The sequence below is a fragment of the Eretmochelys imbricata genome, chromosome 1 (genome assembly GCF_965152235.1).
Source record: "Eretmochelys imbricata isolate rEreImb1 chromosome 1, rEreImb1.hap1, whole genome shotgun sequence".
Lineage (NCBI taxonomy): Eukaryota > Metazoa > Chordata > Testudines > Cheloniidae > Eretmochelys > Eretmochelys imbricata.
The window spans coordinates 328913571-328937612 of NC_135572.1; the positions used below are offsets into that span (position 1 = coordinate 328913571).

Here is a 24042-nt window from a genome sequence, read left to right on the forward strand (position 1 = left end):
GTTAAAATGGTCTTTCAAAGCCTCCCTGAGATGTATAACTCCACATTGACCTCTTCTAATAGCCTTTGTATCTGGCTGCTCAAATTCAGCAGACAGCTACTCAACTCCTGCCCTCCACTCCAGCAGATACTTTTCTCCCTTTGCTTCACAGATATTATGCAGGACACAGCAGGTAGCTATAACCATTGGATATTTTTCTCACTGATGTCCAATCTTGTGAGTAAACTACACCAGTGACATAGGTGCCAACTCCTTGCACGCTCCAGAGCTGGAACACCCAAGGGGGGAAAGGGGGGAGAGAAGTGGATGCTCAGCACCCACCAACTGTAGCTGATCGGGGGCACCGCCAAACAGCTTGACAAGAAGAACAACAAAAATGATTAAAGGTCTAGAAAATGTGACTTATGAGGGAAGATTGAAAAAAGATTATGTGGGGGACATGATAATGGTTTTTAAGTACATAAAAGATTGCGACAAGGAGATGGGAGGAAAATTGTTCTCTAACATCAGAGGCTAGAACAAGCAGCAATGCGCTTAAATTGCGCCTAGGGCAGTTTAGGTTGGACATTAGGAAAAACTTCCTAACTGTCAGGGTGGTTAAGCACTGGAATAAGTCTCCAATCACCTGTCATGGATGGTCTAGATAATTCTTAATCCTGCCTTGAGTACAGAGGACTGGACTAGAAGACCTCTTGAAGTCCCTTCCAGTCCTACGATGTTATGATTCTATCACTATTTTAAACAATGTACCAGAAAGAAGGAACTTTTGGGACAAATGAAATTAACTGGATTTCCTAGGAAATGCTAGAGAGAGAAGATGAATGCAAATTCACACCTTTGGATCTAACCTTCTGAAACTATGACCTGAGGAGAAACCCATTGTCTGCTGATTATCTGAAGATCAATGCCCCAAGCTGCATAAAGAAGAGACTCAGGGCATGTCTATGCATACCATGCTGCTGAAGCAGACCTGTACCGATGCAGCTGCGCCGCGCAGTGCATGTGCTGAAGACACTCTAAGACAACAGAATAGAGCTCTTCTGTCAGCATAATAAAACCACCTCTGCGAATGCTGTGCACACAAGCGCCTATGTCGGTATAACTTACGTTGCTCGGGAGGGTGGTTTATTCACATTCCTGAGCGACATAAGTTATGCCAACATAGGCTGTTGTGTAAACAGCCTCCGATTCACAGCTGTGCTTGTTGTAACTACAGAAAAACACTTTGGTGGGGTTTGAAAGACTTATCGCCTGCCAGAGCCCTTGTTGGAGTTGAGTGTGACCTCTAGTAAGCTTATTAGCATGCATGTAGGTTCTTTCATTGTTTTTAATATATGTTTTTCTCTCTAATGCTTTCACCTTCAGAATAAATATGCTTCCTTAGAAAGGGCTCCGTGGTACTTTGTAACTCTGGGCAATTATGCTGTTTATAGCCTCTGAGGAGAAAGTAAAGTACAGATGCAAGCGTTTAGCCCATCTGGCTTGCTAGGCAACTCAGTGTGGGCAGGAAACAGTGTAGCCCGGAAAGACTCCAGTCAGGAGGGAGAGAGGTTGAATTCTGCCCAAGAGAGATGATGTCTTATAAGCCAGGAGCCTAAAAGTGGGTACCCTTGCTGGACCAAGAAGGGGGATATAGAGGTGTAGTTGCCCTGAACTGTGACATGTTGGTTTTTAATTTTAAAATACAATCTCCTGTCATCAACAAACATGTTCTTGTATCTTTCTCCTGCTCTTTTAATATAATAGATTAGAGATGCTATTAAGATTAGAGATGCTACACCAGCACTTTTGTTGGTCAGGGATGTGAAAACACATAGCCCTGACCCACATAGTTTCACCAACAAAAGCGCTGGTGTGGACAACACTACGTCAGTGGAAGATGCTGTTCCGCTAACATAACTACCGCTACTTGTTGGGGGTGATTTAATTATGCCGGCGGGAGAGCTCTCCTCCCACCGGCATAAAGCAGCTCCACAGGAGACCTTACAGCGGCACAGTGGAAGTGGTACAGCTGTACTATTGTAAGGTCCAGAGTGTAGATATAACCTATATTCCTGTGAAATAGTCATATGGGCATATACCCCTCTAGTGTCTAATCAATCTTCCACCACCCCAATGCATTCCAAAATCTCAAACCCTTTAGTGGCAAAGATAGAACACACCAATCATCTAAAATTTGTGGAAGAATTTCCACAATTGCATGCAGAACCATCATTTGGTAGCTTTAGGTGAATATGATTGTTCCATTTATCACATGTCCTACGGGGATATGTTAAAAGCACTTAGCTCATACTCCTCAACTTCTCCCCTCCACCCTCCATTAATTTCCTTACTTTCATTGAAGTAGAAGTCATAATTTCAAGTCCTCTATTCTAATGCTATAGCACCACCTCAAAGCATTTGGAAAAGCAACTTCGGGAAGACTGGGGAATAATCTAAAGACTCAATTGGAAAAAAACTGGAAAAATTACTGTTGAACTGCAAAGAAAAAGGTTAGCTGAAGGTCCCAACGTGAACTGGAATTAATACCAAAAATTAGTCTGTATTGTAAAACTGGTGTTCAATGGGGAAAGAAAAACCTACAGATGCAGATCCACCCTGTTACAGTAAATATGTTAAGGGCTAGATCAGGGGCAGCAGGTCACAATATCCCCAGTCTGCCCACCCTTCTGGGGAGAATGTGAAGTATGACATGCATCTGTCAGAGCATAAACTCCCCCCAGCTATGCCACCGGGTGCACTTGGGGAGCAGAGAGTCAAAGCTCCGCCTTCTTCCACTCCAACCAGGGGCACAAAAACAAGGGAGTCCGGGGGGGCTTTTAAAAGTGGGAGGGCTATGTGAGTGAGGTGCAGGGTACTGGGGGGAAGGGGCCGCGCGGGGGGGGCTCCTACTATTAGGGAGCTTCTGCTGCTCTTGACTCTCCCTGCCCCATGAGATGGGGAAGCTTTCTGAAGCCTGTTTCCCCTCATGTGCAGGAAGTGGTAGTATTGCATACCAAGCGCCCTAAATGATTTAATATCTTGATATTTAATGTTTTACAAGCAAAGAAATAAAATTAACAACATTTTTCTAAATTACAGATCAATTAAAGATGCCTCATTATTACTGAACAGCCTTTGCTAGATTTAAATGGTGGCAAAGCACAAAAATAATTATTGAACATATGGCTAAACAAAAATATCCTTCTGCTTTGCTATGAAGTAGTAATAAAGCAATATAGAACATACTGAACATGTTATCAAAAAGATTTTTCATGGAACTTTTAAGAGTTTCAGAGTTTTCAATAAGCTACTCTACCTGTCTGTATGTGTCTTGATGATTTTCATCATTTCTGGAGTCATAATATTGTTCAATAAAAGCAAAATATTCTTTTCGTTTTCTCTGTAAAGTGCCTTCTCTTCGGTCCACATTGGCGGGAAGATAACCCTGAAAATATGAAGAGGGAAAAAAAAGATTTCCATCATCAGATTTTTACAGGGATACAAAAAACACACAGTTCAATATGAAATTTATATTTCAAACTTTTTCAGATAAAAATATTTATTCCGTGTTTTAAAAGCAGAAATAGGTTGCAGCCCAAAATAAATTCTCTAGTTAACTTAGAACAAATGTACACAAAACACTGACTTCTTTGTTACTTTAGGCTTTGTCTATGAAATTAGGTCAAATTTATAGAAGTCGGTTTTGTAGAAAATGTTTTTATACAGTCGATTGTGTGTCTCCCCACACAAATGCTCTAAGTGTATTTAGTCAGCAGAGTGTGTCCACAGTACCAAGGCAACTGTTGACTTTCGGAGCGTTACACTGTGGGTAGCTATCCCACAGTTCTCGCAGTCTCCGCCGCCCATTTGAATTCTGGGTAGAAATCCCAGTGCCTGATGGGGCTAAAATATTGTCGCGGGTGGTTCTGGGTACATATCATCAGGCCCCCCTTCCCTCCCTCCCTCCGTGAAAGCAAGGGCAGACAATTGTTTTGCGGCTTTTTTCTTGAGTTACCTGTGCAGATGCCATACCACAGCAAGCATGGAGCCCGCTCAGCTAACCTTCACCGTATGTCTCATGGGTGCTGGCAAATGTGGTACTGCATTGCTCCACAGCAACAGTTTATTGCCTTTTGGCAGCAGACAGTGCAGTATGACTGGTAGCCATCGTCGACGTAGTCCAGGGTGCTCTTTTAACCAACCTCGATGAGGTCGGGGCGCCTGGGCAAACATGGGAGTGACTCAGCCAGGTCACTTCCCTTTTAAGTTTCGTTTCATGGCAATTCAGTCCTACCAGCAGTGCACTGTCTTTTAATCTGCAGCCAGCGGAAGACGATGGACAGCAGTCATACTGCACCGTCTTCTGCCGAGCACCCAGGAGATGACGATAGCTAGCGGTCGTACTGCACAGTCTGCTGCCAGCAAGATGTATAAAGATAGATGAAGTGGATCAAAACAAGAAATAGACCAAATTTGTTTGGTATTCATTTTCTCCTCCCTCCCTCCCTCTGTGAAATCAAAGGCCTGCTAAACCCAGTTTTGAGTTCTATCCTGGAGGGGGCCATTCTGTTTCTCACAAAGCCACCCCCTTTGTTGATTTTAATTCCCTGTAAGCCAACCATGTTGTCAGTCACACCTCCCTCCACCAGAGCAACGGCAAACCGTCGTTTTGCACCCTTTTCCCTGGATTTCCCGAGCAGGAGCAGACGCCATAACACAGCAAGCATGGAGCCCGTTCAGCTCACCACAGCAGTTATGACCATTGTAAACACCTCGCGCATTATCGTGCAGTATATGCGGAACCAGCACCTGAAAAAACCAGGCGATGGCAGCACGGTGATGAGGACATGAACACACTTTTCTCTAAAATCTTGTTCCCCCGTAATTTGGACATCATGGTATTAATGGGGCAGGCTTATACCATGGAACGCCGATTCTGGGCTCGGGAAACAAGCACAGAGTGGTGGGACCACATAGCGTTGCAGGTCTGGGATGATTCCCAGTGGCTCCGAAACTTTCGCATGAGTAAGGGCACTTTCCTGGAACTTTGTGACTTGCTTTCCCCTGCCCTGAAGTGCAAGAATACCAAGATGAGAACAGCCCTCACAGTTCACAAACGAGTGGCAATAGCCCTGTGGAAGCTTGCAATGCCAGACAGCTACCAGTCAGTCGGTAATCAATTTGGAGTGAGCAAATCTACTGTGGGGGTTGTTGTGATGCAAGTAGCCAACTCAATCACTGAGCTGCTGCTATCAAGGGTAGTGACTCTGGGAAATGTGCAGGTCATACTAGATGGCTTTCCTGCAATGCGATTCCCTAACTGTGGTGGGGCTATAGATGGAATACATATCCCTATCTTGGGACTGGACCACCAGGGCAGTAAGTACATAAACCGAAAGGGGTACTTTTCAATGGTGCTGCAACCACTGGTGGATCACAAGGGACGTTTCACCAACATCAAGGTGGGATGGTCAGGAAAGATTCATGATGGTCATGTCTTCAGGAACTCTGGTCTGTTTAAATGGCTGCAGGAAGGGATTTACTTCCCAGACCAGAAAATAACTGTTGGGGATGTTGAAATGCCTATAGTTATCCTTGGGGACCCAGCCTTCCCCTTAATGCCCTGGCTCATGAAGCCATACACAGGCACCCTGGACGGTAGTCAGGAGCTGTTCAACTATAGGCTGAGCAAGTGCAGAATGGTGGTAGAGTGTGCATTTGGACATTTAAAGGGTCACTGGCGCAGTTTACTGACTTGCTCAGACCTCAGCGAAACCAATATTCCCATTGTTATTGCTGCTTGTCCCACAATCTCTGTGAGAGTAAGGGGGAAGACATTTATGGCAGGGTGGGAGGTTGATGAAAATCGCCTGGGCGCTGAAAACGCACAGCCAGACACCAGGGTGGTTAGAAGAGCACAGCAGGAAGCGCTGCGCATCAGAGAAGCTTTGAAAACCAGTTTCATGGATGGCCAGGGTACTATGTGACACTTCTGTTTGTTTCTCCTTGATGAAAACCCACCCCTTTCGTTGACTCTAATTCCCTGTAAGCCACCCGCCCTCCTGCCTTTGATCACAGCTTGCTTGCAAAGGAAATAAAGTCACTATCGTTTAAAAAACATGTATTCTTTATTAATTGGTTATAACAATAGGGAGATAACTCACAAGGTAGCTCAGGTGAGGTGTGGGAGGAGGGTAGGAGGGAAGGAAAAGGCCACTTTAAAACTGGTTGAATGCCACCCTTCTGTTGCTTGGGCTGTCCACTGGGGTGGAGTGGTTGGGCGCCCGGAGCCTCCCACCCTGCGTTCTTTGGCGTCTTTGTGAGGAGGCTATGGAACTTGGGGAGGAGGGAGGGCGGTTAAGCAGGGGCTGCAGCGGCAGTCTGTGATCCTGCTGCCGTTCATGAACCTCCACCAGACGCCGGAGCATGTCCGTTTGATCCCGCAGTAGCCCTAGCATTTCCTCATGCCTCCTCTGATCTTCCTGCTGCCACCTCTCCTCACGTTCATTGGCCACTGTCCTGTACTCTGCTATTGTGTCCCTCCAGACAGCTGTCAGTGTCGGACGACTGCATGAGCTCAGAGAACATTTCATCGTGCGTGTGTTTTTTTCACCGCCTTATCTGAGATAGCCTTTGGGATGGAGGAGGGAGGCTTGAAATATTTACAGCTGCTGGAGGAAAAAAGGGAGTGAAGTATTTAAAAAGTTACATTTTACAGAACAATGGCTATACTTTTTCACGGTGAACACTATTCACGTCACATAGCACATGTGAGTTTGGTACAAGGTCGCATTTTGCATCTTATATTGAGTGCCTGTGGCTTTGGTGCTAGAGATCCCACACGCAGGGCCAGGCAACAGAGTTCAGCTTGCAGACGGCCATGGTAAGCCATAGTCTTTCGGCTTCGGCAACCTTCAAAACAGCAGCCCTCTCCTTTCCCATACCAAGCGAAGCCCGTTGAGTTGGCTATTTAGTTCTGCAGTTTTCCTGTTAACGTGCAGCAGCAGAAACCAAACTAACCCCCTTCCCCCATCCAATTCTCTGGGATGATCGCTTTTCCCCTCCCCCCACCGCCTGGCTGGTATCAGGGAAGATCCCTGCTAGCCAAACACGAACAGCTCAGCACCAATGGCCCCCCTTCCCACCGCGTGACTAACTGCAGGGAGAATTTCTTTTCAGCCACAGGCAAACAGCCCAGTACGAACGGGCACCTCTGAATGTCCCCTTAATCAAATTCCCCTATTTCAACCAGGTTACCATGAATGATATCACTCTCCTGAGGATTACACAGAAAGATAAAGAACGGATGTTGCGTGAATGCCAGAGAACACCAGGACCATACACTGCCAGGCTTTATCATACAATGATAGCAGATTACTTGCTACTAGCATGGCGTGGTAAAGCGTCCTACCATGGAGGACGGAATAAGGCTGCTCTCCCCAGAAACCTTCTGCAAAGGCTTTTAGAGTACCTCCAGGAGAGCTTCATGGAGATGTCCCTGGAGGATTTCAGCTCCTTCCCCAGACACGTTAACGGACTTTTCCAGTAGCAGTACTGGCCATAAATGCATCTCTAGTCCTCAGGGCTATTTAATCATTAAAAAACACTAGCTTTTATAATATGTATTATATTTATAAAGGTACTCTCACCAGAAGTCCCTTCTCTGGCTTCATTGGATTGGGAGGGTATTTCAGTCAGAGTAATAGAAAGATCCTGGCTGTCGGGGAGAATGGTGTGCTGTGTGCTCTCCTCAAGCTCGTCTTCCTCCTCCTCCTCCTCATCTGCAAAATCCTCAGCCATGGCGGAGAGTATCCCATCATCAGAGTCCACGGACGGGGGCGGGGAGGGGGGGTAGTGGTAGCGGCCCCCCTGTAGAATTGCATGCAGCTCAGCGTAGAAGCGGCATGTCTGGGGCTCCGTCCTGGAGAGTCCGTTTGATTCTTTGGTTTTCTGGTACACTTGTCTGAGCTCCTTAAGTTTCACGCAGCACTGTGTTGCGTCCCTGATGTAGCCTCTGTCCCTCATGGACTCAGATTTTTTTGAAATGTTTTGGCATTTTGTCTTTTGGAATGTAGTTCTGATAGCACGGATTCCTCTCCCCGTACAGCGATCAGATCCCATACCTCCTGTTCGGTCCATGCTGGAGCTCTTTTTCGATTCTGGGACTGCATGGTCACCTGTGCTGATGAGCTCACCTGGCCAAACAGGAAATGAGATTCAAAAGTTCCCAGGGCTTTTCCTGTACACCTGGCCAGTGCATCCGAGTTCAGAGTGCTGTCCAGAGCGGTCACAATGGTGCACTGTGGGATAACTCCCGAAGGCCAATACCTTCAAATTGCGTCCACGCTAACGCTAATTCGAAATGGCGATGTCAATTTCAGCGCTAATCCCCTCGTTGGGGAGGGGTACAGAAATCAGTTTTAAGAGCCCTTTATGTCAAAAAAATGGCTTCGTTGTGTGGACGGGTGCAGGGTTAATTCGGATTTAACACTGCCAAATCCAACAAACTCGTAGTCGAACCAGGCCTTAGAGACTTTGGGAAGAGGGGGAGGAAGAAGAGGGGTCTTCCACTTAGCTGCTACCAGATATTCCTCACTCTGGAAGCTTGATGCCTGCAGCACTTTCGATGATCAAAATTTTGGATGCCCAGTATGATGAAATGACCAGAAAACCACACTCAATTAGAGGGGAACTATCACTAGGGTCTGAAAAAGAACTGTTTGTGTCTGCATTATGTATTGCAGTAAATTTATTCCATATAGTGTTACAATGCAATCCTGTATGGATCTGAAAAGGCTAGAAGGGCAAGACCTAGTACCTTCACGTGAAGGATCTTTCAACTAGTCCTTTGTTTTTATTCCCAGTTCAAACTGAACACAAAATACAGCTTTAGACATTCTTACTTCAACATGTGCATTTTCAAAAACAGGATTTAAGCATTTTTTTTCTACAAGTAGTAATTAGTCCTCAAAATGCAGAGCAGATGTTTGCCTTCCAAAAAGAAAACCACATAATAATTACGTACAGAAAATAGTAATGCTAAACGATTTTGTCAATTGCCAGATTTCAGCGTGGCCTAGGGTGGCCAACTTTCTAATTTGTGAAAACCAGACACGGAGCGGGAGAACCTCCCCACCCCCTGCTCCACCTCTTCCCCCGAGGCCCCACCCCTTGCTCCACCTCTTTCCCTTGATGCCCTTCCCCCCGCACTGTCGCTAACTGCTCTCTCCACCACCCTCCCCTGGCAGCTGAGCAGGGCTCTAGGGGCGGAGGAGTGAGTGGGGCAAGACGTTAGGGAAAGAGCTGTGCTCCAGGAATGTGGGGGTGTGACTGGGAAAGGGCTGGGGAGGGAGCCACGCTCCGGGGGTGGAGGGATGAGTGAGGCAGAACGGGGCAGGGAGAGCTGCACTCTGGGCAGGACAGGGGAGCCGCTGGTACCTCTCTGCTGGAGCCATTCTTGAGTATTCCACTGCTTCTCCAGGCTCCAGCAACACCTGCTGCTGTTCCTGCCCCTTGTGGGTGGAGGCCGGTTACAGCAGCTAACCAGGCTTTTAACAGTTTTAGCAGAGTTGACTGGACACTGCCCAGTTCCCTTTTCGACAAGACTCTCCGGTGGAAAGCCAGATACCTGCCAACCACATGGTGGCCCTTATTTTATTCCTTTCATTTCATTCACTTAATAAGCTGCATGTTACCTTTTTCTCATTTAAAATAGAAAAAAATGTACATATGCATATGCCCTTGCAATCCAAATTATCTTAGAACAGAACATATATTCAAACCCTTCAACATATTTCAGGGATTTTATTAAACTATTTCAAAACATGAAAGCCTTAAAATGATTTTTTATGGCTATAAGTTCTTTTAAAAATTGATCCTCCTTTAGGATTAAGTAGTAAATATTAACAGTGACCTTGCCACAAAATACGGGCCCTTTCAAGTTAGGTATACCTTGCTGGGAAGTCAGATCCTACCTTGACAGAGTTATGTGATTTTTTTATTAACAGATTCACCAAAAAACATATTTGTGCCACTTTAAAAACTCTTCTCCCTGTGCCACAAAAGATCCCCTCAGACAGAGGGTAACAGTCCCTTCATGCAGTATCTATCACTGCTTTCCATGCAAACTGATAGTTCAGGTCTCCAGCTAAGTGTTTTATGCAAACACATAATACTATATATCAAAGGAAACCAAAAATATGCAGTTATTTATAAACCTTCTTAAAAAACAAACCCTATGTCAGAAGATGTTTCCATAATTAGCAAATGGAATGCTTCTTGAGTATTCAGGTGCATATAACATGAATACTGGATGCTTTGTACAGGAAGTCTAATTAAAGCAGTTGCAATTCAAACAAGCAACACTAGTGTTTCATCCAATTGCAAAGAGACGGTGATCACTGTCTCCTCAGTTCCAAATTTCATACAAATTGAGGAAGAGGGGCTTTAAAAATTACTTCAGTAAAGTGTCATTCTTAACAGAGATGGTGCTAAACTTAAAAGTAAATTTGATACCAAGGACCGTTGATATAAAAATGTTAACTGTATAATATCACACCACTCACCAGCACACAGAAATGAGATTAAATGCTGCATTTCCTGCCAGTACTGCTAAAAATCTTCAAATCTAATTAACACTTCCATATTTATTAACCAATGAGTTTTTTTAAAAATAGATGTTAATCATATTAGCCATAGATAGTCCTTAACAAACAACTCCTGGGTTTCATCAGAAAATCTGTTATCATAATGTATTAAGCCACAGCAAATGCAAATGAAAGTATAACTAAGACACTTAGCACAACACTACCATATTAAATTTTCACGTTCAATCCTACACACATTACAAACTAAATTATTCTTTATAATTGCTAATATTTATGCTTTGTTTTGTAACATGAAACAATCATTGGATGGTTTTCTAGTCTATTTCTTTGGATTTTTGTTTGTTTTGTTTCTTTTTTAAAGAAGATAACACATTAAAAAGATAAAGAACAATCTCAATCATTTTTGTAGAATATTAAGAATTGATCAATTATATATTATTCCTCCCCCTCCCACCAGTCAGAAAATTACAGTATTAACTTAATTTTTTTCCTCTTTGTTTAATAGCAATTTTTTGATGGACGCACTGAATCACTATCTTAAAATACACAAAATGTTGTTACAATTTGGTAAAGTCCTCCATTTTCAGTACACTACGAACGTAGCTTGGCATGAAGTATGGATGGCTTTAACACAAAACTAGGACACAGTGAGGCTCTCACTACAACAGAACAAGAATGTATTCTTAAAATTAATCCTATTTTAGGAGGCTATCAAACATATCATCTCCAGATCTTTCACCCCTACAAGAGGTACCTCACTGAGACCATATCTTTTGAAATATGCCGACATATAGCTGGTTCCAGATATTTTAAATTACATCAGCATTTAGTCTCAAGATGCAGGCTCTCTGAATTAAAAATCTTGTCTCAATGCTTTGTGTTAAGTTAAATACTGAATTCTGGCTTTAAGAATAGAGTGACTATTTTTATAAAAAGTGTCGCCTCTATTAGTCATTATAGTGGCAGTCCCTGAGCATTTTCTTGACTCTCAAATGTTTTCCATATTGGAAATTGTTTTGAACAGACACAGTAACATTACATAAACAGAGGTTTAGTGAGAAGCCTCTCAATTTGTTAATAGTAAATTGCTTTTTAGCGTATGTACCTTTAATACTAGATTTACAAGATGAGGGGATCTGTCTCTGGCCCCAAACAAATGGTTTATATTTTTTAAAACCAGTCTTCTGACCAATTCCAAACTACAATTGTTACCACTCCTCAGTTTAGTTTTGTTTAATGTTCTTCTTTTCCAAATGACCTGCATGGAAGTGAGCATACAAAGTATCATACTGAAGTAACACCTCCCCTACACAGTAGTTAAAACAGGAAGTGAAGACTACAGTATCCAATTGACATTGCAGGGGGATTTACCACTAGATGAAAAAGAAATAAGTAGAAGATACAATTTGGTCAGTAAGATTAACATTCCTACCATCCGAAAAAGTATCATGAGATCTTTTGATACCATTAGCACTCAGGACCTTTGTTTTTTGTGTCACCTTCCTAAAAATGTAGTAGAGCATTGATTAAATACCAACTCCATGAGGAAAGTCACCAGAAGCATTCTTTGATGGTCTCCTATCAAATAAGTGACCCAGGAAGACCCTACTTAGTATTAGAATACAAATTAGAAAAGGTACTGTTGTACTGGGTAATCGAGCTTAGTAATGCTCAGGAAGTCACTGATGGTTTTGCATGCATGGGGTTCCCAAACTGTATTGGGTCAATTGATGGGAACCATGTGCCTATTATTTGCCCCACCATAGCTCAGAATTTATAAACAGAAAGGGGTATTTCCTCATGGGGCTTGAAAGACTGGTCAACCACCATGCCAGGTTTACAGACACATACTAGGTGGTTTGGAAGGGTCCATGACGCTAGGACCTTTTGGAACGCTGCTGTATTTAAATTAATGGAGAAAGAACTGTTTGCCCCCAGGGAACACTACGGACATTAATGGTATGGCTATTGCTCTGGTTATCCTGGGAGACCTGGCTTATCCTTTGTTTCCCTGGTTAATTAAGCCATTCACAGATAGCTTGGCAGAACGTATTTTGCATAGTATTTGTGAAAATAAAGGAGAAGCCTTAGCAGCATGTGGGAGGCTGAAATACGGAGTGGTTTCAGCAGCCGGCAAGGTGACCAATGCAAAAACAGCTGGGGCAATGTTGTCAGGGACATCTATTACTCTCATTTTGAGTCTCAGGCTTGAAATTGAGCAGCTGTACATCCAGCTGTTAATTCAAGGAGGGGAGGGTGGAAAAATGATTACTAACCTTCCATAACTGTTGTTCAAGACGTGTTGCTCATGTCCATTCCAATGTAGGTGTGTGCTTATCTTGAGTTTTTTCCCTTCAGTGGTATCAGCTGGGTCAGCTCTGCTGCCCCCTAGGGTCAAGCACTCATAGCAGCAGTATAAAGGGGCCCACCGACCCATAGTCCCCTCAGTTCCTTCTTGCCGGCTAACTCCAACAGAGGGACAAGTGGGGGGGGGGGGGTTGGGAATGAACATGAGCAGCACATCTTGAAGAACAGTTACAGAAGGTTAGTAACTGCTTGTTTTCTTCGAGTGCTTGCTTGTGTCCATTTAAGTGTTGGTGTCTCCCAAGCAGTAATGCAGGCGGAGGGTTCGGAGTTTATTGACATGCTAATTGTAACACAGTTCAGCCAAATCCAGCATCCTCTCTACCCTGTTGGATGATGTTGTAATGAGATGAAAAGGTGTGGACTGATGACCACGCTGCTCTGCAAATTTTCTGTACAGATACTTGATCTACAAATGCCACCAAAGAAGCTTGAGCCATTGTAGAGAGTGTGCAGTCGGGGCAAGAAGAGCTGGGACCTTTGCCAGGTCATAGCATATGTGGATACAGAAAGTGATTCATGAAGAAATTCTCTGGGCTGAGACTGGAAGGCCTTTCATTCGGTCTGCAGTGATTACAAAAACCTAAATAGATTTCCAAAATGACATAGTCCTTTCTATGTAGAAGGCAAGTGCAAATCTGACATCCAGCGAGTGGAGTCTCTGTTCCCCTTTATTGGCATGTGGCTTTGGATAGAAGACTGACAGGAAGATATCCTGCTTACTATGGAATTGCAACATCACCTTTGGAAGGAATGGAGAATGTGGCCGCAATTGAACCTTGTCCTTGAAGGAGACTGTATAAGGTGGTTCCGATGTAAGGGCTTGGATCGCCGAGATCCTTCTGGCAGAAGTAATGGCCGCCAGAAAAGCCACCTTCCAGGATATGTAGAGCACATTACCAGCAGTTCAAACAGAGGTCCTGTTAGCCTTGCCAACACCAAGTTGAGGTCCCAAGGAAGGAGTGGCTGCCGTTCCTGGGGGTATAATCTCTCCAGGTAATTAAGGATATGACTACAGATAGAGTTTGAGAAAACAGAACAGCCATTCACTCACGGGTGGAAAGCTAAATTTTCCACCATATGGACCCTAACAGAGGACAGAATTAGGCCTTGTTGTTTCAAGTGGAGCAAGTTGTCTAAAATGAAATGTAGAGTCAACTTCTAGCCCTCATCTACCTACAACGACTATGGCCATGAGTCATCTGGAACAGAATTAGTAGGGGAAGCAAAAGTGGATGGGAACCTGGGAGGCAGTAACCATGAGATGGTCGAGTTCAGGATCCTGACACAAGGAAGAAAAGAGAGCAGCAGAATATGGAGCCGGGACTTCAGAAAAGCAGACTTTGATTCCCTCAGGGAACTGATGGGCAGGATCCCCTGGGAGAATAACATAAGGGGGAAAGGAGTCCAGGAGAGTTGGCTGTATTTTAAAGAATCCTTATTGAGGTTACAGGGACAAACCATCCCCATGTGTAGAAAGAATAGTAAATATGGCAGGCGACCAGCTTTGCTTAACAGTGAAATCCTTGCTGATCTTGAACACAAAAAAGAAGAAAAGGAGTACTTGTGGCACCTTAGAGACTAACCAATTTATTTGAGCATGAGCTTTCGTGAGCTACAGCTCAGTGAGCTGTAGCTCACGAAAGCTCATGCTCAAATAAATTGGTTAGTCTCTAAGGTGCCACAAGTACTCCTTTTCTTTTTGCGAATACAGACTAACACGGCTGTTACTCTGAAACAAAAAAGAAGCTTACAAGAAGTGGAAGATTGGACAAATGACCAGGGAAGAGTATAAAAATATTGCTCGGGCATGCAGAAGTGAAATCAGGAAGGTCAAATCACACCTGGAGTTGCAGCTAGCAAGAGATGTTAAGAATAACAAGAAGGGTTTCTTCACGTATGTTAGCAACAGGAAGAAAGTCAAGGAAAGTGTGGGTCCCTTACTGAATGAGGGAGGCAACCTAGTGACAAAGGATGTGGAAAAAGCTAATGCACTCAATGCTTTTTTTGCCTCTGTCTTCACGAACAAGGTCAGCTCCCAGACTGCTGCACTGGGCAGCACGGCATGGGGAGGAGGTAACCAGCCCTCTGTGGAGAAAGAAGTGGTTCAGGACGATCTAGAAAAGCTGAACGAACACAAGTGCATGGGGTCGGATGCGCTGCATCCGAGAGTGCTAACAGAGTTGGCAGATGTGACTGCAGAGCCATTGGCCATTATCTTTGAAAACTCATGGCGATCAAGGGGAGGTCCTGGACGACTGGAAAAAGGTTAATGTAGTGCCCATCTTTAAAAAAGGGAAGAAGGAGGATCCTGCGAACTACAGGCCAGTCAGCCTCACCTTAGTCCCTGGAAAAATCATGGAGCAGGTCCTCAAAGAATCAATCCTGAAGCACTTACATGAGAGGAAAGTGATCAGGAACAGTCAGCATGGATTCACCAAGGGCAAGTCATGCCTGACTAATCTAATTGCCTTCTATGACAAGATAACTGCCTCTCTGGATGAGGGGAAAGCAGTGGACGTGTTGTCCCTTGACTTTAGCAAAGCTTTCAACACGGTCTCCCACAGTATTCTTGCCAGCAAGTTAAAGAAGTATGGGCTGGATGAATGGACTATAAGGTGGATAGAAAGTTGGCTAGATTGTTGGGCTCAACGGGTCGTGATCAATGGCTCCATGTCTAGTTGGCAGCCAGTATCAAGTAGAGTGCCCAAGGGTCGATCCTCGGGCCGGTTTTGTTCAATATCTTCATTAATGATCTGGAGGATGGTGTGGATTGCACCCTCAGCAAGTTTGCAGATGACACTAAACTGGGAGGAGATGTAGATACGCTGGAGGGTAGGGATAGGATACAGAGGGACCTAGACAAATTAGAGGATTGAGCCAAAAGAAATCTGATGAGGTTCATCAAGAACAAGTGCAGAGTCCTGCACTTAGGATGGAAGAATCCCATGCACCGCTACAGACTAGGGACCGAATGGCTACGCAGAAGTTCTGCAGAAAAGGACCAAGGGGTTACTGTGGACGAGAAGCTGGATATGAGTCAACAGTGTGCCCTTGTTGCCAAGAAGGCCAATGGCATTTTGGGATGTATAAGTAGGGGCATTGCCAGCAGATCGAGGGACGTGATCGTTCCCCTCTATTCGACGTTGGTGAGGCCTCATCTGGAGTACTGTGTCCAGCTTTGGGCCCCACACTACAAGAAGGATGTGGAAAAATTGGAAAGAGTCCAGCGGAGGGCAACAAAAATGATTAGGGGACTGGAACACATGACTTCTGAGGAGAGGCTGAGGGAACTGGGATTGTTTAGTCTGCGGAAGAGAAGAATGAGGGGAGATTTGGTAGCTGCTTTCAACTACCTGAAAGGGGGTTCCAAAGAGGATGGATCTAGACTGTTCTCAATGGTAGTTGATGACAGAACAAGGAGTAATGGTCTCAAGTTGCAGTGGGGGAGGTTTAGGTTGTATATTAGGAAAAACTTTTTCACTAGAAGGGTGGTGAAACACTGGAATGCGTTACCTAGGGAGGTGGTAGAATCTCCTTCCTTAGAAGTTTTTAAGGTCAGGCTTGACAAAGCCCTGGCTGGGATGATTTAATTGGGGATTGGTCCTGCTTTGAGCAGGGGTTGGACTAGATGACCTCCTGAGGTCCCTTCCAACCCTGATATTCTATGGCAGTATAGCAGAACAGCAGCAGTGAATTAAAAACTTAAAAGGTAAATTAAGTAATTTTAAAAACCCTCACACGCCACAGTTCCCTCCATAGGATCAGCCTCCTCAATCCTAGTCTGAGTTGCTGGGATTCAGGATTGAGTACATCAGGGCAGGAATCAGGCTTTCCTTTTCCGTAGCCAGCATCAGTCGCAAACAGATTTTGGCTTTCCAGAGACATCTCTTTACTGGGCTTCTCATGCTTATCCTTCAATAAGTCTTGGTAGTCATATTCAGGGAAGTGTGGGGGTAGTGAAGCAGTGACCAGCAGGCTCCTCAAGTTGCCTGGTTTTGAGTGATTACGTAGTTATGTAAAATCCTGTGCAGCTCCTGTGCAAGCAGGTGTTTATCCAGCACTGTTCAGCATCCCAGTCATGGCCCCTTGTGGACATCTGCCCAGTAATATCCACAAAACGGTCTTTGTTCTGTAGGCTGGCCACAGGAGCTTCATGCACCAATACTTCTCCCCAAATGGCGATAAGATCCAGCATCTTGGCACAGCTCCAAGTAGTTGCTCAAAACATATTGTAGGACCTTACGCCGCATCACCACAGGTATTGTGATCAACTGGGATCCAGGAGCAAATGGATGAAGTCTGGCTGTGCACCATCTTATAAGCAGGGGTGGCGGCATCCAGTCAACTTGACCGCAGGGCAGAGCATGGCACGCATAGCCAGTGGAAGACTACCAAAGTAGCTCGCAGCAGCATTGCATGCATACAAACAATAGTCCGGACTAACTCGCTTTCCAGCAAAGTTAATTCACTTTGAAAGAGGACTCCACAGTTCATGCTAAATACAGAGTCAGTGTACTCAGGGCCGGCTCCAGGCACCAGAAAAGGAAGCAGGTGCCTGGGGTGGCCAATAGAAAGGGGTGGCACCCCGTCCGTCATCGGGGCTGCACGGCCGGTTTTTCAGCAGCAACTCGGCAGTGGGCCCTGCAGCCCCTCTCTTCCTCTTCAGTGGCACTTCGGTGGCAGCTCAACCAGGCTTGGTTTTTGTTTTTTTTTTTTGTCCGCTTGGGGCAGCAAAATAGCTGGAGCCGGCCCTGAGTGTACTACAATGAATTCCCTCATGTGTATGCAAGCAATTTCAAAGTGAATTAACTCATATGCTGCAGATTAAACTCCCTATGTAAACAATCAGTTTAACTGTCCTATGTGTAGACATGCCCTCAGTTTCAAGAGAAACTCACATTACTCAGTTCAAAGCTCTGACTTCAAATTTTGAAATATAAAATAAAAGTGATTGCACACTGTGCTTAATTTTAATTGCAAGAGACTATTTAATCAATAAATATTCTCTGTTAAAAACTGCATATGCATTTAGAATTAGAAAGCACTACACAACCAATTTATTAGGACTCATTAGCAAGAGAGATTGCGTCTGATTTCCTTTCTAACACTGAAAATCAGACCCAATCTGAAGTGAACACTTAGTTTTCCTTTTTTGAAAAAATAAATCATCAGGGAATACAATCTAAGCCTTCCCTGAAAAATTTAACAGTGTTAAACTCTTGTGTGCATAGCTCAGAATGTTAAACAGACCTTAAGTTCATGAACATTTGCTGATAAAGTCTCTTCTAGATTCTCTATAGTGTAAGCACTGAGTCTTTTCAATGCAAGTGGCTTTACCACTCCCTTCCCCTACCCCCCCCCCCATCATGTACAGATAGAAAATAGGTAAAACACATATTTATGACGACGATTTTCAAGTTCACACTTTGCTAACTAAACACTCTTAGCTAGAATACATCATACTTTTTGTGGGAAGCTAACAATTTTGAATACACACATTTAAACAAAAAAAATTAAAGTACACCAGTTATTTACTACTTATTGTCATTGCCTCCTAATTTGACAAAACAAGCTTGAAACTGAACAAATAATATAACTGTATTCTTTGCTTTTACCAGTCAGTAACATGATGCAATAATTTGGAGTATCACTAATAGGCTATAACTCCAGCAAAATTCTTCAGTGACAGAAACAAAGCAATTATTGCCACAAACAGAACTTACTGAAAGAAGCTTCCACGTGATCGGGCGAACCTGTTTAGGAATTCCAGACCAACTCAGCTTCCGTAATTCATCTGTCAAACAAAATCAATTTCATGAGAAGTCAACAACATTTTACTAATGAATATTTATCAATACAAGCAAATTAATACAAAGTTGTTAATAATATTTATCAAAATACAAGTAAAATCAGAATTACACAATATTGCTGTGAATTAAAAAGGTATTGCATATGAGAATCCATACAGGTGCCTAAGAAAAATAGATATTTGGTGTGATAAGGTAGTTTCCTGGTATATTTACCTACTGTTATTTCTTACCATACATGTTGTGTATTAATATGCACAAGAGAGACTTGATGTAGGCTCTACATATACTGATGTTGATTAAAAGGTGACAATTAGTAGTAACCCAAACAGCAATGTTTCACTTTCTGATGCTGGAATTTAATGTTAAATTTAAAAAAGTTATTTCCATTTCCAGTCATACTTTATAACTTTATAGATAGTTCTCTAGAGAACTGTTTCCAAGAGAGCATATCCAACACAGTATATCCAACTAAACCAAATACAATCCCCTCTAAAACCACTGAACATCTATCCAGCCAGAAGCACTTTCATTACTTTCCTGTACGAATTCTGTGTTTAATCTATAAAATGCATGAAAATGTTGTGAAAACAAAAAAGTATGAAAAATATTTAATGACAAGAGATACATAACAATGCCTGTTAAGAAACCTAGAACTTCAGGATTTAATTATAAGCAAGACAGTCTCTTGCTGCTTCTCACTGTAGGCAGGAAGTGAGGATGAAAATCCTACATTATGGGCAAGTGATTAGATTTATTGATTTAGGTTCTACACATAAGTATACACAATTTTTACATTCTAGTCAGTCTTTGAAAACTTCCACCCCAAAAATTGTAATAAGAAAACCCAGAAGTACAGAAAACAAATTATTAGATGATGGGGACTCTGAGGAGACAAAGCAAGTGCCTCCTCTAACTGTGACAGCTTATAGCATATTCTTGACTATTGTTAAATCACAAGGTTTCTGTCACCACAAGCTAGTGTTGTTGCTTTTTTTAGAACATAGCTTTGTTCCTGTTGGAGCTCTGGGTTTACTTCCTGTACACAGCTTTCAAAAAGTTTCACAAATGCATCTTCAAATGTCATTTTTAATATTCTCTGGATGAGGATTGATTTTTTTTTTTTTTTAAGTTTTCAACTTTTAAGGGCAGGGAGAGTCACCGTTAAGACAGAAATAGCCATATGTTCTCCAGAACTGGGAGTAAAAACGATGCCCTACCTTCCTCTGCTTGAAATGACTGACACAACCTTAATATTTCTTACAGTTATGTGAACATTTTAAAAGATTTTGTATATTTCAAAAATCCCAAAGTCACTGCTGTGTGCAAAAGCTTTGCATTACTCTATGAAACAGACAAGGTTTTTTTTTTTCCCCATCTGCCACTTCACTGAGTGGTTTTACTGAATGAGTTGAGTCTTTCCTACTCAAATCGATTTAATTAAATAAATAAAATAAATAAAAGATATCACTCCTATTAGATTTAATGAGATTTTATTTAAAATTACTTGAGTCACCAGTCTTTGAGAAAGCCAATTTTTAAACCTTGTGGGCTGAGTTTATTAGCACAGGTAGTTTCCCTTGGACCAAAACTCTGGAAAGTTACCATCTGTAACTGGGACATCTCATGCTTAAATGGCTTCAAGTATCATATCTATGCTGATTATTGACAAATTTCTCTCCATCAGCACTCTCTCACTTTCAATCCCCAATCTTAGCTTGTCTCTAACATCTGTTTGGGGTCTTATTGTCAAAGAAAATGAATACTAGCAAAATCAAACTCCTGACATTTCCTCTCAAGCTTTCTCCATTTTCTTCTTTCCCTAATACTGTCAGCAATACCATAAACTTTCCACATAGTTCAGGACTGATGGATGTTTGTGACTTCTTCCTCTCCTTTGCTCCACACTTCCAAGCCATATTCAAATCATTCTTATGCCTCTACATGTACAAGATTCCTCCTTTTCTTCTGCCTCCACATCAAAGTCTCTCATTCAGGCCCCCATAGCCTGCCTCAGCTATGACAAATACCCTTGTCTCTGGCTTCTCAAACATACCCAGTCACTCTTCATTCCATACAAAATGCACCTGTTAAAATTATCTCCATTACGTAGTCTGATTGCATCCCCCACCCCTCCTAGAATTCATCCACTGCCTACCATCTGTTATTGCATCAAGTTGTAATTGCTGGTCACCTATTTCAAGGCTTATATATAAATCTAGTTCTCTACTCATTCTCCTTAGTAAAGCTTCATGTTGCCTTCTGTCTCAGCCAGCGTTATCACCCCCATCATCCCATTTGTTGCCTCTCAAACAGTCATCTTTATCCCTTCATTACCTTCTATGTAAGATTGCACCTTCCTGAATTCATTCATAAGGCCCGTATCTTCACCACTTCAAAATCGTTCTTAAAATCTACTTCTGATATGGGGGGGATTACTAACCTTTCATAACTGTTGTTCTTCGAGATGTGTTGCAGATGTCCATTCCACTCTGTGTGTGCACACACCCCACAGTCACCAGAAATTCTTTTCCTCAGTGGTACTTGTTGGGACAGCTCAAGCGCCCACCACTGCCACACGGTGCTGGTGCTGGTATAGAGGGCACAGCTGACCTTGAACCTCCTCAGTTCCTCCTTTCTGGAACCTTCAATGCAGACAGATAGGAAGGCAGGTCGTGGAATGGACGTGTGCAACAGATCTTGAAGATTACAAAAGGTGAGAACCCATTTTTTCTTCGAGTGATTGCACATGTGCATTCCATTCTTAGTTAAAAAGGCAGAGGGACCAGAGTTCTGGTTCTGCAGTACTGATTGACCAAAATTGACATGATCTCTTGAATACTGACTGATGGTATAATGGGAGGAGAAATTAAACACAGATGACAAGGTTGCTGCTTTGCAAGAGTCCAGCAAGAGTCCTGCACTAGGAATGTCGTTGAGGATGCTTACAATCTTGTGGAATAGGCAGTCAGCTTGTCTGGAGGAGAGACACCTGCTGGATTGTAACATGGGCAGATACAAGAAGTTACCCAAAATTAAATTCTTTGTACAGGACCTTTCATTCTGTCCGCTTTGGCGACGAACAGCTGGATTGACAGCTGAAATGATTTGGTCCTGTCCAGATAAAAAAAAAATCAGTGCTTGTCTAACATTCAATATGTATAGTTGTTCCTCACCCCTATTTCCATGTGGTTTAAGATACAGGCAAGTAAATTGATTGATATAAAAATTTGAAGTGTCCTCTGCAAACTTGCTGAGGGTAAGATCCATCCCATCATCCTGATCATTAATGAAGATGTTGACCAAAACCAGCCCCAGGACAGACCCCGGGCACTCCGCTTGATACCGGTTGCCAACTAGATATCGAGGCGTTGATCACTACCCGTTGAGCCCAACAATCTATCCAGCTTTATATCCACCTTATAATCCATTCATCCAGCCCATACTTCTTTAACTTGCTGGCAAGAATACTGTGGGAGACCATATCAAAAGCATTGCTAAAGGCAAGATATATCACATCCACCGCTTTCCCCATATCCACAGAACTGGTTATCTCATCATAGAAGGCAATCAAGTAGGTCAAGCATGACTTGCCCTTGGTGAATCCATGTGGATTGTTCCTGATCACCTTCCTCTCCTCCAAGTGCTTCAAAATGGATTCCTTGAGGATCTGCTCCATGATTTTCCCAGGGACTGAGGTGAGGCTCTCACACCCATTGGCCCCCTCCCTCAAGGGGTTCCCTGGAGAAGGCAGATCAGCATTGTATATTGCTAATGCTCTTGCAAGCATTGCAGGCTATTTTGGAAAGGGTCAAAGGTGGGAGTGACCGGTCTGTAGCTCCGTGGATTCTCCTTCATCCCTTTTTTAAAGATGGGCACTATATTTGCCTTTTTCCAATCATCCAGAACCTCCTTCAATCGCCAGGAGTTTTCAGAGATAATGGCCAATGGCTCTGCAATCACATCAGCCAATTCCCTGAGCACCCTTGGATGCATTGCATTTGGTCCCATGGACTTGTGCATGTCCAGCTTTTCAAAATAGCCTTTAACCTCTTCGCAGCACAATATGGGGAGGAGGTGAGTGGCCCTTAGTGGTGAGAACTGCAGCAGTCTGGGAGCTTATCTTGTCTGTGAAGACAGAGGGGAAAAAAAAAAAAGCATTGAGTACTTCAGCTTTTTCCACATCATGTGTCACTAGGTTGCCTCTCCCATTCAGTAAGGGTCCCACAATTTCCATGACTTTCTTCTTGTTGCTAACATATCTGTATAAACCCTTCTTGTTACCCTTCACATCCCCTGCTAGCTGCAACTCCAAGTGTGCTTTGGCCTGCTCAAGCAATATTTTTATACTCCTCCCTAGTCATCTGACCAAGTTACCACTTCTTGTAAGCTTTCTTTTTGTGTTTAAGCTCACCGAAGATTTCTCTGTTAACACGCCTGCTATATTTACTATTCTTTCTGTACATTGGGATGATTTGTTCCTTCACTCTCAATAAGACTAATTTAAAATACAGCCAGCGCTCCTGGACTCCAGCCTCCCAGGGGATCCTGCCCATCAGTTCCCTGAGGAAGTCAAAGTCTGCTTTTCTGAAGTCCAGGGTCCATATTCTGCTGCTCTCCTTTCTTCCTTGTGTCAGGATCCTGAACTCTACCATCTCATGGTCACTGCTGCCCAGATTGCCACCCACTTCTACTTCCCCTACCAATTCTTCTGTTTGTGAGCAGCAGGTCAAGAGGAGCATGGCCCCTAGTTGGCTCCTCCAGCACTTACACCAGGAAGTTGTCCCCATTGCTCTCCAAAAACTTCCTGGATTGTCTGTGCACTGCTGCATTGCTCTCCCAGCAGATGTCAGGTTGATTGAAGTCCCCCATGAAAACTAGAGCCTGTGATCTGGAAACTTTGGTTCGTTGTCAGAAGAAAGCCTTGTCTACCTCATCCTCCTGTTCTGGTGGTCTAAAGTGGATGCTCACCACGACACCACCCTTGTTACTCTTGCCTCTAAACTTGAAGACTCTCAGACTTTTCTCCAGTTTCATACTGGAGCTCTGAGCAATCATACTGCTCTCTTACGTAAAGTGCAACTCCTCCACCTTTTCTCCCCTGCCTGTCCTTCCCGAACAGTTTACACCCATCCATGACAGTGCTCCAGTCATGTAAGTTATCCCACCAAGTCTCTGTTATTCCCACCACATCACCAGTTCCTTGACTGTAACAGGACTTCCAGTTCTTCCTGCTTGTTTCCCAGGCTTCTTGCATTCGTGTACAGGCACCTAAGATA

At 43.5% G+C, this 24042-nt stretch overlaps 1 protein-coding gene across 6 annotated transcripts in view; it reads right to left on the reverse strand.

Annotated features, from left to right (window-relative positions):
* The window catches only part of TBC1D22A (TBC1 domain family member 22A), a 467234-nt gene that overhangs the window by 369456 nt on the left and 73736 nt on the right, over nucleotides 1-24042 (reverse strand). For 5 of the 6 annotated variants that reach the window (XM_077834882.1, XM_077834891.1, XM_077834899.1 and 2 more), the window contains exons 5-6: nucleotides 18680-18750; nucleotides 3299-3427 (exon numbers count right to left, since the gene is read on the reverse strand). In XM_077834882.1, coding sequence (XP_077691008.1) covers nucleotides 3299-3427; nucleotides 18680-18750 — 200 coding nt within the window. The remainder of the gene's footprint in view (nucleotides 1-3298; nucleotides 3428-18679; nucleotides 18751-24042) is intronic. The other variant, XM_077834908.1, reaches the window with a different exon arrangement.